The sequence below is a fragment of the Primulina eburnea genome, chromosome 10, assembly GCF_022965805.1.
Source record: "Primulina eburnea isolate SZY01 chromosome 10, ASM2296580v1, whole genome shotgun sequence".
Classification (NCBI taxonomy): Eukaryota; Viridiplantae; Streptophyta; class Magnoliopsida; order Lamiales; family Gesneriaceae; genus Primulina; species Primulina eburnea.
In genome coordinates this window covers 22,633,018-22,649,859 of record NC_133110.1, presented here as the reverse complement: position 1 = coordinate 22,649,859, position 16,842 = coordinate 22,633,018, and the positions used below count along the sequence as shown (strand labels likewise).

Sequence of the window (16,842 nt, the reverse complement as noted above, 5' to 3'; positions counted from 1 at the left end):
GTCGATTGCTTCCATAAGATAGTTCGATTCAGACCTGAAATGGCTGAGGAGTGGAAATTTTATGGTAAAGGTTCTCGTGCCAGAATTCCTTTGATATCTGCAATGAATATGACTCGATTATTGCAGAAGGGAGCGGATGGATTCCTGGTATATTCAGTTGATTTACTGAAATCGAGCCCATCATTGGCGGATTTGCCAGTGGTGTGTGAGTTTGCTGATGTCTTTCCAGATGAGATTCCTGGATTGCCTCCGATTCGAGAGATAGACTTCAGCATTGAGTTAATGCCAGGAACAGTTCCGATTTCTAGGGCTCCATACAGGATGACACCGATCGAATTGAAAGAACTGAAAGAACAGTTGGAGGATTTACTGGCCAAGGGGTACATTAGACCGAGTGTATCTCCTTGGGGTGCTCCAGTACTGTTCGTGAGGAAGAAAGACGGGTCGATGAGACTTTGTATCGACTATCGGCAGCTGAACAAGGCAACGGTAAAGAATAAATATCCATTGCCTCGTATTGATGATTTGTTTGATCAGTTGCAGGGTTCATCTGTGTATTCCAAGATCGACTTGAGATATGGATACCATCAATTGAGAGTCAGGGACTCTGATATCTCTAAGACTGCATTCAGAACCAGGTATGTACACTATGAATTTATTGTCATGCCATTTGGTTTGACGAATGCACCGGCGGTATTTATGGGATTGATGAACCGCGTCTTTCAGAATTATTTGGATGATTTTGTTATCATATTCATTGATGATATATTGATTTATTCAAAGAATATGATTGAGCATGCTAATAATCTGAGGACTGTGTTGAGAATTTTGAGGACGGAGAAACTGTATGCTAAATTGTCGAAATACGAGTTCTTGTTGAAACAGGTGATATTTCTGGGTCATATTATATCCGGAGACGGTATATCAGTGGATCCCAGTAAGGTTGAGGCAGTGATTTCTAAGCCAAAACTGACATCTGTTGTAACGACCCATTACAGGCCCAGTGGACCGCCCATACGGCCCACTGCCCCAATCGACCCAAGGCTATCCCGATCTTGTGACTTGGCCCGTAGGCCCAGTGGGCTTGCCCACCCTGTGGTGTCACTCACGGGCTTTCCATAGGCGTCGTATGGGTTACTCTTAGAACTCTTAAGCCCATGAACTTAAGCCTATGAGTAACCCATACGACGCCTATGGAAAGCCCGTGAGTGACACCACAGGGTGGGCAAGCCCACTGGGCCTACGGGCCAAGTCACAAGATCGGGATAGCCTTGGGTCGATTGGGGCAGTGGGCCGTATGGGCGGTCCACTGGGCCTGTAATGGGTCGTTACAATAAAAGGCGCCTTTTTATTGTAACGACCCAAGGCTATCCCGATCTTGGGCTCTGCTCTATGGGCCTTAGCCCCTCTGGAACTCTTCCCTCACGGGCTTTCCATAGGCATCGTTACTCATAGGACTCTCCACACCAGGTTGGTGGAGTGATACCTCCCCAAGTCTCGAACCCATGACCTCCTGGCTTAAGTACATTGTTCAAAGAGACTTGGTACCAATTGAGCTAGTAGCTCAATTGGTACCAGGATTGTGCCAAGTATCTATATATCATTGTAACGACCCATTACAGGCCCAGCGGACCGTACTCCACTGCCCCGATCTACCAAGCTCAATTGGTACCAGGATTGTGCCAAGTATCTATATATCCATGTGATCTTGGGTTCGATCCTGGGGAGGCACAAACTTCAGTTCATGGGCTGAAGAGTTCTATGAGTAGCCTGTACTATCAATGTGGCACCACAGGGTAGGGTACGGCCTACCGGGCTTATGGGCCAAGTCACTTGGTAGATCGGGGCAGTGGAGTACGGTCCACTGGGCCTGTAATGGGTCGTTACATCTGTACCCGAGATTCGCAGTTTCATGGGTTTGGCAGGATATTATCGTCGATTCATTAAAGATTTTTCGAGTATTGCCAAACCGATTACACAGTTGACTCAGAAAAATGCTCCATTTGTTTGGTCTGAAGAATGTGAGACCAGTTTCCTCTAATTGAAGAAGAAGTTGACCAGTGCGCCTGTGTTGACGATTCCTTCAGGTACTGGTGACTTTGTCGTTTATTGTGATGCATCTCACCGCGGATTGGGTTGTGTTTTGATACAGCGGGGGCATGTGATTGCTTATGCCTCGAGACAGCTGAAACCCCATGAAACTCGTTACCCAATTCATGATCTTGAATTGACAGCCATAGTATTTGCATTGAAGATATGGCGGCATTATTTGTACGGTGAGAAATTTGATATATATTCTGATCATAAAAGCTTGAAATATCTGTTTTCGCAATCAGAGTTGAATATGAGACAGCGGAGATGGCTGAATTTACTGAAAGACTTTGATTGTGAAATCAAATACTATCCGGGGAAGTCCAACGCAGCAGCAGATGCGCTGAGTCGAAAGGTATGTGCACTATCCTTATCGACGATAGGTGTTTCGAATTTGACATAAGACTGCTGTTTTTCTGGATTAGTGTTTGAGACAGATCAGAGACCAATGAAATTATATACTACTCAAGCTGAACCAGAGCTAATTTTAAAAATTAAAGCGGCTCAGAAAGGTGATCAGAATATACAGAATTCGATTGCTATAGTTAGAGCTGGACATCGATCGGAATACCAGGTTCAAAATGGTATTTTGTATGTGAATAATCGTCTTGTTGTGCCGAATGTTTCGGATTTAAGACAGCGGATACTGACAGAGGCACACAACAGCCGATTTAGCATTCATCCTGGTGGCAGGAAAATGTATAATGACTTGAAGACACAATACTGGTGGAAACAAATGAAAGCGGACATTGCTACATTTGTATCAAAGTGTCTGAATTGCCAACAGGTAAAAGCTGAGAGGAAGAAACCTGGAGGACTGTTGCAGAGTTTGTCTATTCCTCAATGGAAATGAGATCACATTTCCATGGATTTTGTGACACAGTTGCCCCGTTCCTCCCGAGGTTACGATGCGATTTGGATCGTGATTGATCGATTGACCAAATCAGCATGTTTTATTCCATACAAAATGACGTATAGGTATGTATAGGTATGACCAGATGGCCGATATTTATGTCCGAGAAGTTGTTAGATTACACGGAGTGCCGAAGTCGATTGTTTCAGACCGTGATCCTTGGTTTACTTCGCACTTCTGGCAGAGTTTACAGCAAGCTCTCGTTACTAAGTTACATCTGAGTACCGCATATCATCCACAGACCGACGGACAGTCAAAACGGACAATTCAGACATTGGAGGATATGCTGAGAGCTGTAGTACTTGATTTTAGCACTAATTGGCAAGATGCATTGCCACTTTGTAAGTTTTCGTACAACAACAGCTATCAGACGAGTATTGAGATGGCACCATTTGAAGCGTTGTACGGAAAGAAATGCATATCCCCATTGTATTGGGATGATATCTCTGAAGTTCCTGAGATTGGATCTGATATGATCAGAGATATGACCGAGAAAGTGAAATTGATTCAGAAGAAAATGAAGGCAGCTCAGGATCGACAAGCCAAATATGCCAACCTTCGACGTAGACCGTTGGTATTTGAGGCCGGAGACCGAGTGTTCCTGAAGATTTCTCCTTTCAGGGGTATTGTTCGATTTGGAAAGAAAGGGAAACTGTCTCCAAGATATGTAGGTCCTTATGAAATTCTCGAAAAGATAGGAGATCGTGCCTATCGACTCGCCTTGCCGCCTTCATTATCTGGAATACATGATGTCTTTCATGTATCAATGCTGCGAAAGTATTTCCCTGATGATTCTCACGTGATTCAGTCAGACGAGACCGAGCTGGATGAGACATTGAGTTATGTCGAGAAACCGATGCGGATTATCGATCGTAAAGAAAAACAGCTCAGAACAAAGACGATTCCTCTTGTGAAAGTTCAATGGACTCGTCATGGTGTTGAAGAAGCCACTTGGGAAACTGAATCAGATATGAGACAAGAATTCCCAGCATTATTTCACTGATGTAAAATTCTTATACAGTTTTGTATATATACTCCTTATTGATACGAATGAGATGCCTGTGATTTCGAGGATGAAATCGTATCTTAGGGGGGGAGAAATGTAATGCCCAAGAATTAATCACTGTTAATTAACGATTATTGATTTATAATTTAACGTGATTATTGAAAGGACAACTGAGATACGATTTAAGGTAATGTACAGCCATTTATTCTGAATTTGGAAAGTGTTGCCGAAGCAACACCGCACCCGCGCTCATGGTTAGACCGCACCCGCGGTCGTTCTACTGAAATTTTGGGAATTGATACAGTAGGGTGACCGCACCCGCGGTGAGAAACAAGACCGCACCCGCGGTCGTCAAATTTCAGAAAATGAAAGTGCTGCCGAAGCATGAGCGCACCCGCGGTCTTGAAGCTACCGCACCCGCGGTGATACGTGTTTTGCGAAAATTGTGACACCTCAAAACATGCATGCACCGATATATATATAGAACAGAACTCCTTCGAAATCATTCAGCAAAAATCAAGAAAGGTCTGAGGGAAATTGCTGAAAATCCTTACGCCTTCTGCGAGAAATCCGTCCGTCTGATTTTGAATCCGACTTCGGTATTGAGTTCCTATCGACGTAGGCTACAACAGGACGTAAGTTTTACTACGTTTTGACATATTTTGGAATTATGATATTGTCAGAATTGAATGGAACTCATATATGTTGTTTTTGACATATTAGACATCATAGAATCGAAGTCAGATTAAGAAACGGATCGATTATGGAATTGTTATGAATTTTCTAGGGTATATTGATTTATACCAGACAGATTTGAATTGTGATTGGATTACGGATTGTATTGGATATGGGTTATGGATTGTAACTGTGATCTGAGGATATTGTATTGACGGGGATATTGAAATTGTACCGTTATTCAGCTGATTTTGAATTAAATCAAGATTGATCAGATTGTTATTGATTTGAAAGGTATATTGACATGAGATTATTGATATTGTCATTGCATGACAGACTGTGAATTCAGGACTTCGACTGAGCCAGAAACCGACGAAAGAAAGATATAAGTCAATGTGGTATTGGGAGATCGACTTGAGTCGGTTTAGACTTGAGTTTCCCTAAATCACATACTTCACTTTATTGCATTGATATTTGCATTGATTTGACTGATATACTTGTTCTCTTGAGTTACAGATAGCAGGTATTAGACGAGTAATCTTGTGACAGAAGTGTCTGATAGTGGCGGGATCGCCACGGGCACATTGCACGATGTCATAAGATAGTATAAAAATCTTGGGACGGAAGTGCCTGATAGTGGCGGGATCGCCACGGGCACATTGCACAATGTTTCAAGATAGGATAGTAGTGATAGAGCTACAGTCCATGACGGTTAGGTCAGGACACCGGATGTTTGGTTATATCGAGTAAATAGAATTGGAATTTCTTCTATTACGGAATTCGATATAGGAACACCATATTTGGTTATATCGAGTAATAGGATCAGAGTTCCTTCTATTACGGATTCGATATAGGAACACCACATTTGGAAACCGGGATCCCTAGACTAGGATTGAGTCTAGTCTGAATGATAGAATTATGAGCATTGTCGACAGTCTATGATTGTTTATGTTTCAGATTTGGATACATATATCTGTTACCTGATTACATGTTTTATATTGTTTATATGATTGCATGTTTCGTGGATTTATACTGGGATTTATTCTCACCGGAGTTATCCGGCTGTTGTCTTGTTTGTATGTGTACATGACAACAGGTGGGGCAGGATCAGGGTCCAGGAGATGAAGAGAGAGATCGTGATTAGAGTGGAGACTACAGACTTTGATTATGATGTATAATAGGGTTTGAACACTTGACATTAGTTGATAAACCTTAGTTTAGTTTGAATGCATGCAGTACAGGACTTGTATTGTATTTTATACTGATATGTATATTAGTTGATGTCACTACGTTCCGCATTTAAAAAAAAATAAAAATTTTTAGACCCTGTTTTATAATTGATTAATTAGTCCCAATGATGATTAAGAACTTGATTAGCGTCCGGGTCCCCCCAGGAGATGGGATATCAGTGGACCCCAGTAAAGTGGAAGCCGTGATTTCTTGGCCAAGACCAACGTCAGTGCCCGAAATTCGCAGTTTCATGGGTTTAGCGGGATATTACCGTCGTTTCATTAAGGATTTCTCGAGTATAGCTAAACCAATTACTCAGCTGACGAAAAAGAATGCTCCATTTGTTTGGTCTGAAGAATGTGAGACCAGTTTTCTGGAATTGAAGAAGAGGTTGACCAGTGCCCCGGTGTTGACTAACCCATCGGGTACTGGTGATTTTGTGGTTTATTGCGACGCTTCTCACAGAGGGTTGGGATGTGTGCTGATGCAGTGAGGGCATGTTATTGCTTATGCCTCAAGACAGCTTAAACCACATGAGACCCGTTATCCAATTCATGATCTTGAACTGGCAGCCATTGTCTTTGCATTAAAGATATGGCGGCATTACTTTTACGGGGAGAAGTTTGAGATTTATTCTGATCACAAGAGTTTAAAATATCTGTTTTCACAATCTGAATTGAATATGAGGCAACGAAGATGGCTTGATTTGCTTAAAGATTTTGATTGTGAAATCAAATACTATCCAGGAAAGTATAATGCAGCCGCAGATGCACTAAGTCGAAAGGTATGTTCTTTATCCTTGACGACAATCGGTGTTTCAAATTTGATAGAAGACTACTGTTTTTCTGGATTAGCATTTGAAACAGATTATAGACCGTTGAGACTTTATACGGTGCAAGTGGAACCAGAGCTAATTATGAGGATTAAAGCAGCTCAGAAAGTTGATCAGAATATGCAGAAATCAGTATCGATAGCTAGAACAGGACATCGATCGGAGTATCAGGTACGTGATAACGTCTTGTATGTAAATAATCTTCTGGTTGTGCCAAATGTTTCAGATCTGAGACGACAGATATTGTCAGAAGCGCACAACAGTCGATTCAGTATTCATCCTGGTGGCAGAAAGATGTATAATGATTTGAAAAGATAATTCTGGTGGAAACAAATGAAGACTGACATTGCCGAATTTGTCTCCAAATGCCTGAATTGCCAGCAGGTGAAAGCAGAAAGAAAGAAACCAGGAGGTTTATTACAGATTAACCAAATCCACACGAGGTTGTGATGCGATTTGGGTCGTGATTGACAGATTAACCAAATCCACACGTTTTATTCCGTACAAGATGACGTAGAGATTTGACCAAATGGCAGAGATCTATGTCAGAGAAGTGGTCAGATTGCACGGAGTGCCGAAGTCAATTGTATCAGATCGTGATCCTCGATTTACTTCGCACTTCTGGCAGAGTTTGCAGCAGGCTCTCGGTACGAAGTTATATCTGAGTACCGCGTATCATCCACAGACCGACGGACAGTCAGAGCGGACTATCCAGACACTGGAGGATATGCTGAGAGCAGTAGTGCTTGATTTTAGCACTAATTGGCAAGATGCATTGCCGCTTTGTGAGTTTTCGTACAAAAATAGCTATCAGACGAGTATTGAGATGACACCATTCGAAGCGTTGTACGGAAAGAAGTGAAGATCCCCTATTTATTGGGATGATATCTCTGAAGTTCCTGAGATTGGACCAAATATGATCAGAGATATGACAGAAAAAGTGAAGCTAATTCGAAAGAAAATGAAGGCAGCGCAAGACAGACAGGCCAAATATGCCAATGTTTGACGTAGACCATTGGTATTTGAAGCAGGAGACCGAGTATTTCTAAAGATTTCACTTTTCAGAGGAGTTGTCAGATTTGGCAAGAAAGGGAAACTGTCTCCACGATACATTGGGCCTTATGAGATTCTCGAGAAGATAGGAGATCGTGCCTATCGACTCGCTTTACCGCCTTCATTATCCGGGATATAAGATGTCTTTCATGTATCATTATTAAGGAAATACCTTCCTGATGCTTCACATGCTATTCAACCAGAAGAGGCCGAACTGGATGAGACGCTGAGCTATGTTGAAAAACCGATTCAGATTATTGATCGTAAAGAAAAACAGCTCAGAACAAAGACCATTCCACTTGTAAAGGTTCAATGGACTCGTCATGGTACTGAAGAAGCAACCTGGGAAACTGAATCAGATATGAGACAAGAATTCTTAGAGTTATTTCGATAATGTAAATTTCTTATACAGTTTTTGTATATATACTCCTTAGGAATACGATTGATTGCCTGTGATTTCGGGGACGAAATCGTATCTTAGGGGGGGAGAAATGTAAGGGCCAAGATCTTGATTCTGTTAATCTGATATTTTGATTTTATTAATCTAAGATTATTGAGTTTGAACTGATGTGATTATAGCTGGGCTATTCCGAGACCAGATTGGGCAAAGCATATGAATTGTATAAATTTTGGGACAGAACTATTGGCGCCCGAGCGGTAGAAAGTGACCGCCCGAGCGCCAATCGATTTTCATGAAAAAGTGGCACGTTTCTTTAACATGCAATCGGATATATATATATATATACGTATATCCTTCAGAATATGGTTATAAGAAGGAAGGAAACCGATAAAATCCTCCAGAAATCCTTACGCCTTTATATTTCGATCCGTCTGTCCGATTGTGAATCCGACTACGGCACCGTGTTCCTAGCAACGACAGCTACAACAGGACGTAAATTTTGTTACGTTTTATTAATATTTGAAATTATTCTATGTCCAGAATCAGATACGATTCATATATAGTGTTTTTCACATAGTAGACATCATAGAATCAAAGTCAGATTAAGAAACAGATTGATTATGGAATTGTTATGAATTTCAGAGTTGAATTGACTGAGATGTGAGGTCAAATTTGTACGGTGGTTGATTACAAGTTAATGGAATTGGTATAGACTGATATGGTATTACCAGTATCGCAAGATTGTACTGTTGTACCGCCAGAGTTTAATAAAACAGAGATGTCGTGATTTGATTAAAATATTGATGCTGTATATTGATATTGTCATTACCAGATTGAACAGTGACAGATTTTGAGTCAAGACTTCGATTGTATCAGAGCGACATCAAGAAAGGTATAAATAAATGTTGATTCGGGATTGCACAACTCGAGTTAAGTTTGACTTGAGTTTTCCAAAATCACATACTTTATTTTATTGCATTGATATTTGCAGATTATCAGATTGATATGTTTGGTTTATTGAAATATAACAGAGCCAGAATTTAAGTCTAGGACAGATCAACCTAGCTAGGGCAGAACCGCCGAGTTTTTGTCAGAACCGCTGAGACTCTAGACTTACGGTGTATCGATGAGCTTAGATGAAGATCGACGTCTATTGTAGACATTCGATACAGCATACCAAAGTCTAAATTAGATCGGGATCCCTAGATTAGAGATAAGATAAGATCAGATCACGAGTCATTGATTCATGTAGTCAGATTAGATACATGTTTTGATGTTTGTTTATGCTTTTATATGATTGCATGTATACATTGTTTATACTGGGATATTTATATCTCACCGGAGTTATCCGGCTGTTGTCTTGTTTGTATGTGTGCATGGCAACAGGTGGGACAAGTTCAGGGTCACAGAGGTGAAGAAAGATCGAGATTAGATTGGTGATTCCGGACTTGGATATAGATAGGTTTTATTATTTGATTGTAGTAGTTGAACCTAGTTTTGAGCTAGATGCATGTTATACATGATTTGTATTATTATACTGGTTTGTATAATAGAATGATTCCATTACATTCCGCATTTACAAAAAATAAAAATTTAGACCATGTTTATTCTAATTGATTAAATTAGTCCCAATAACGATTAAGAAGATGATTAGCGTCCAGGTCCCCATAAAGAGGATGGCTCCAATCGCTTCTTTTGGGGAGTATCACTACATGGCAGGAGTTAGCAACCAAGTTTCTTGCTAAATATTTTCCACCTGCGAAGTCTGCACAGTTGAAAATTAAGATAAGTACTTTTAGGCAGACTGACTTTGAGCAATTATATGAAGCATGTGAACGGTATAAGGAGTTGTTGAGGAGGTGTCCAAACCATGGTTTTGAAGATTAGGTACAGATTGAATTGTTTTACAATGGTTTGAATGGACAAACAAGAGGCATTGTGGATGCAACAGCTGGTGGCACAATATTTGCAAAATCACCTGATCAAGCATATGATTTGCTTGAACAGATGACCATTAACAGTTATCAGTGGCCGTCTGAGAGGTCAGGAGTAAAGAAGCCTGCTGGGATGTATGCCATAGATCCTATTACATCACTCACCGCACAAGTTTAAGCTTTAACAACTCAAATTGCAGCTATGAATAAAGCTAGTACATCAGAGGTTGAAAATGAATCGGTTGTTACTGAAGAACCACATATTCCAGATGAGGCTCATTATATCAACAATAGGAATTTTGGTGGCTATGGAGGATATCGAGGTAACCCTCCCCCTAACACTTTGAAAGGGGATAGGTTACGGTGACCGGAAGCGCAACGGAAGTTAAAAAATCGAATTTTCAAGAATAAATTTTCGGCCACCATCATTTTGTTGTAGCAAATACATTTAAACACCATTATGTCATACATAGGGTGTTAAGAAATGTACCTATCAACCTCTTGAGGTTGATGTAATGGCTCCAACCAAGTTGTAAACAACTTGGCTCTTGAATGGAAGATAAATCTACAAGCTCTCCTCCTTTCTTCTTGAATCTTTCCTTCAAATTAGGCCCACCACCAACTAGGTAGATCCCCTCATATTTTGCATTAGAAAAATATGAGGATTTTTCAAAGAGAAGTTAGTGTTTTTTCCAACAAATTGAAGAACACAAAAATGAAGAAAAATGGAGAGAATTTCTTGCAATGTTTCGGCCAAGAGGGTCTTGGGAGTGAAGTGGGAAGACTTTTCTTGGTTTGTGAAAAAGTTGAGGCATAAAGTTGCATGCCATGCCTTGAAAACTCAAAAAGTAGTCTCCCAACCTTTCACCTCCCATTCATGCATATTATATGGTTTTTAACAAATTAAAAACCATGGACTAAATTTAATTATCTCAAACATATTTGAGACTAATTAAACATTACTTGAATTTACCCAAGTCCCACTAGTTAAATAATTAATTTAAACTGAGCTCTACAAGACTCAATATGATTTAATTAATTCAACACTTGAATTAATTTAATTATTTGGAATCTACTAGGTCCACTAGTGTTTAATTAATTCAACACTTGAATTAATTTAATTTAGTCCATAATAATGTCTATGAAAATCACAATTTTCAAATACATTATTCACTTGGCCAAATTTTAATTTAGGAACACTTCCATAAATTAAAATTTACATTTCTCTCATAGAAGTCATACTTCTATTTTTCTTTACACTTATAAACTCATTTATAAGTCGTTCAACACATTGAACTATTTTCTCCTTTATAGAAGTCATACTTCTAATTTTCCTTACGCTTATAAACTCCTTTATAAGCCGTTCAACACATTGAACTATTTTTAACTTCTCAACGGGATCTAGAAAGCTAGTACTTGTGTGGCCCTCAATAGTTCATTGATACAACTAGCCGTGGGTTCACATCTCCATGTGATTCGGACTAAACATGTCCTTATATGAGCATACCCCAATTGCTCCATTCTTACTTATCAACTCCTTGATAACAAGAACGTCAGAACTCAAGTCTGATAGTACCCAACCAATCATGTTAAACGCCTAGCAGCATCGCTTACATGATTCCCTAGGTATCAAATGATAGTGCCTGCAAGAACCATTCAATTATGGTTAGCGTACAGTACGGTCCCTTCAACTCATATATCCCGACCGATTCGACAACCATTGGTTTATCGAGAGTTGTCAATGAATCGATACTATGTGTCATGTAGTAGTTGCATCAATGGTGTAATCTATGAAACCTCTTTCATAATTACAACCATACTTTGGCCAGAGATTTCAACCTACATACACATGATAACACATAGTGTGGGGACCCGGACGCTAATCATGTTCTTAATCAGTTTCTGGGACTATTTAATCAATTATAAAACAGGGTCTAAATTTTTTTTTTAAAATACAAAGCGGAAACGTAATGTAATTTACTCAAATTACATATTATACATGAACATATAATTCTTGTGTTATCTACACAATTAAACTAGGTTCAACTATATATCAAAGCTGAATCCTAAGTTGCTGCAAAGCCCGGATCTCCACACCAGCTCTTTGCAACATCATGCAACTGGTTCCCAATCAACTTAATTCGGCGCTCATCGCTATACTCCAGCAATTCAAACAGCTTTTCGATATCATTCAGCCAACTCTCACACTCAACTGATGTCTCCGTACCTTTTAGAGTGGGTGGTTTGAATGATTGAAACCTCTTCAGCAAGGTTTCCATTGGAGTCGGTGTTACATCCATCGAAGGATTTGATGTACTACCCTGTTCTGGAATTCGTCTAGGAGGCATATCTGAAACTCAAAAGGATTAGTGACCCAATCCAACACATCTGTTTCAATTCAATCTCTCTCCCGATCATCTTACTGCTGATCGAGAATCGGTTCAGATTTGTTCCCAATAATACATATTACAAATCAAATCAGATAAATCAAGTAATATGTATTATATAAAGCAGTACGACATGCTAGCATCACAAGCAAGGAAAGAAAATTCAATCTACCCCGCTCACTATCCTCTTCTATCTCAATCTCAAGAATCTACAGTTCTAGTACCTATAGCTCTGATACCACCTGTTGTGGGGACCCGGACGCTAATCAAGTTCTTAATCATCATTGGGACTAATTAATCAATTAAAAACAGGGTCTAAATTTTTTTTAAAAAAGCGGAACGTAGTGACATACAACATATATACATATCAGTATATAAAGTACAAATCCTGTATTTCAACATTTATTCAAACTAGGGTTTAAAACTAAAGTCAAGTGTTTAACCCTACATCTAGTCCAAGTCCGGTGCCACCACTCTAATCACGATCTAGCTCTTCATTTCCTTGACCCTGGACCTGTCCCACCTGTTGTCAAGTACACATACAGACAAGACAACAGCCGGATATACCGGTGAGAATATAATCCCCAGTATAAATCAATGAAACATGCAATCATATAAACAATATAAAGCATGTAATCAGGTAACATGAATATGTATCATACTCCGAAACATAAACAAGAATCTACAATACTCGTAGCTACATCATTTAAGACTAGACTCAATCCTAGTCTAGGGATCCCGGTTTCCAGATGTGGTATTCCTATATCGAATTCCGTAAAGGAGGGAACCATAATCTCTATTACTCGATATAACCAGTGCCCCGGTATTCCTATATCGAATTCCGTAATAGAAGAATTCCAACCCCTTTACTCGATATAACCAAATATGGTGTTCCTATATCGAATTCCGTAATGGATTCCATTACTCGATATAACCATACATCCAGTGTCCTGACCTAACCGTCAAGGACTGTAGTTCTATCGTTAACATCCTACCTTGAGACATCGTGCAATGTGCCGTGGCGATACCACCACTATCCGGCACTTCTGTCACAAGATAGTCCTGTCTAATACCTGTTATCTAATATCAAGAGAACAAGTACATCAATCAATTTAAAGCAAATATCAATGCAATAAATAAAGTATGTGATTTAGGGAAACCCAAGTCCAAACCGACTCAAGTCCATCTCCCAATACCACATTGACTTATACCTTTCGTTGCAGTCTCGGTTTCCTGCTCAGTCGAAGTCCTGAATTCACAGTCTGTCTGGTAATGACAATATGAATAATCTTATGTCAATATACCACTCCAATCAATAACAATCTGATAATTCTTGATTTAATTCAAAATCAACGGCATCACGGTACAATCTCCATATTCCGTCAATACCAAATCACCAGATAACAGTTACAATCCATAACTCATATCCAATACAATCTATAATCAATCCATAATCCAAATCTGTCCGGTATCAACTGATTATAATCAGAAAATCATAACAATTCCATAATCAGTCTATTTCTTAATCTGACTTCGATTCTATGATGTCTACCATGTCAAGAACCACATATATGAGTTCCATTCAATTCTGACAATAGCATAATTTCAAAGCATGTCAAAACGTAGCAAAACTTACGTCCAGTTGTAGCCTACGTCGATAGGAACTTGGTACCAAAGTCGGAATCAAAATCGGACGGACGGATTGATCGCACGATTGAATTTTGAAATCACAAAAGCAAAAGTTTCCCCGAGCTTCCGTTTCTTTCTCGATTTCCTTTCTGAAGAAATGATTTTTGCATGTATATATATATATATACACCTCGCACATGCAATGAGCCAAGTGGCCGAATGTGCCCATCGCACGTCTCGCGCATATGCGCGATTCCTCGCGGCGCATATGCGCGAAATGCAAAATCTCCGCGCGTGCTGCCCTCATCGCCTCGCGCATATGCGCGCATAAATCGGCGCATGTGCGCGAGGGAACTTTCATTTCGAGGCACCCTACTGCCTCCTTCGCGCATATGCGCGCAGTCACTCCGCGCATATGCGCGAAGCCTACTGTCCAATGCGCGCATGTGCGCGCATTAGCTCGCGCATGTGCGTGAGTCCTTTGCACCAATACACACACTTTTCACACTTATGTGTATTTCGTGTCCCGATTAATCCTTTCATAATCATATCAAATTATAATTCAATAATTACCGATTACTGGGATTAATTTTCCGGGCATTACACATAGGATATCCATACCCGAAGGTAAGCGGTGAATCCCCGACTACAATGCATCGACTCCTATGTGTTTCGACAGAACACCCAACCTTGCCACCTGATGACCCCATGAGAGTCGGTAAACAAGTCAAAGTGTAATTCTAGCACATAGAGTCTCAATGTTGTCCCGGGTCATAAGGACTAATGGTGTACAACCATAAACCAGGACTTTTCCACTCGATAAGTGAGAACCACTTGGAAAGTCCTTTAATGGAGGGTTGTTCAGTGCACTCTACCAGGAGCACCTATCTGCATGCTCGGACATCACAATGTTCCCTACCAATGAAACATGGTACTCACATCGCAGATACTAGTCTCTAACTCGAGCGGCCTATATCCTTCTTAGTGGCGGCTGAATCGACTAGGAACCATTTAGAATATACAGTATTACAAATATGAGTTTCATACTTATCATCCTGGTTTGAGAAATCATGAGAATTTTTCATATGCTAATAATAAGAATGTGTTGATTCCTCCACCGGGGTTCAATACATCAAAGGGGGAAGGAAAACCTTCACTTGAGGATCTAGTTGGGACATTTGTTGCTGAATCTAGTAAAAGGATGGCTAGGACTGAATCTCGTCCTGATGGCATGGAAACTCACATGAGAAATATGGGTGCCACAATGAAATCTTTGGAGACACAGATTGGACAATTGGCTAATGCATTGAGAGATTAAAATAGAGGTCAATTCCCAAGTAATACTGAAGTGAATCCAAAGGAGCAATGCAAAGCTGTAACTTTGAGAAGTGGAAGAGAACTAGAGGTGCAAAGTCCCAAGGACAGAATGGACAAGGATAAGACAGTTGAAAAAGAGGAAACTGAGGGATCCAAATCTGAAGTTGAAGTTGAACAACCTCCGGTATTTAAGCCAACTCTTCCATATCCGCAGAGGTTCAAAAAGAAGAAATTGGATGATCAATTTGCAAAATTTTTGGAGATTTTCAAGAAGATTCACATCAACATTCCATTTGCTGATGCTTTAGAGCAAATGCCAAACTATGCAAAGTTCATAAAAGATGTGATGTCAAAGAAGAGGAAGTTGCAAGATTTTGAGACAGTGAGGTTGACCGAAGAGTGTAGCGCCATTCTCCAAAAGAAGCTACCACAAAAACTAAAAGATCCAAGGAGTTTTACTATACCTTGCATTATTGGTGGTACTCAAGTTAATAAAGCTTTATGTGATCTTGGAGCAAGTATTAATCTTATGCCATTTTCTACTTATAGGGACTTGAAGCTAGGGGAGGTAAAACCAACCACTATAACTTTGCAACTTGCAGATAGGTCACTCATCTATCCTCGTGGAATTGTTGAAGATGTTTTGGTAAAAGTTGACAAGTTTATTTTCCCTGCTGATTTTGTAATACTTGATATGGAAGAAGATCAAGATGCTCCATTGATTTTTGGGCGACCATTCTTAGCCACTGAAAAGCATTAATAGATGTACACAAAGGAGAACTCACCTTGAGAGTTGGTGGAGAAGCTGTCATTTTTAATATATATCACGCCATGAAGGAGTCAGATGAGGTAAGCACTTGTAAAAGAATTGATGTTTTAGACTCATGTATGTCCTTTGATTGTGCAGGAACTAGAGATCCCTTGGAGAGCTGTTTGATAGGTGTTGTTGAAACTGTTGATGAAGAAAATTGGGAAGTGAAAGAGCAACGGGTAGCTCTTGAAGCACTGCAGAAAGAAAGGAGAAAAGATGCACCGCCTGAAGAGTTTAATGTAAATGAGAAAATTGACGTAAAAGCACCTTCTCTTAAATTAAAGGAACTGCTAAGCCACCTTTGTTATGCATTTTTAGATGAAAATTCGACATATCCGGTAATCATCTCTTCCTTTCTTACTTGTACTGAAAAAGAGAAATTGTTGAGAGTGTTGAGGAAATTTAAAACTGCATTTGGGTGGTCGATTTCTGATATCAAGGGTATAAGTCCTACTATGTGCATGTATAAAATTTTGATGGAGGAGTCGTATACTCCTTATGTGGATCACTAGAGGAGGCTAAATCCAGCCATGAAAGAGGTAGTGAAAAATGAAGTGTTGAAAT

At 39.9% G+C, this 16,842-nt stretch overlaps 1 protein-coding gene across 1 annotated transcript; it reads left to right on the top strand.

The window, feature by feature from the left end:
- The first annotated feature begins 15,813 nt into the window (after nt 1-15,813).
- Nucleotides 15,814-16,227, top strand: LOC140802800 (uncharacterized). Its single transcript, XM_073158426.1, has one exon. It carries the CDS (start codon nt 15,814-15,816, stop codon nt 16,225-16,227), a length of 414 nt encoding a protein of 137 aa, XP_073014527.1.
- Nucleotides 16,228-16,842: the final 615 nt, after the last annotated feature.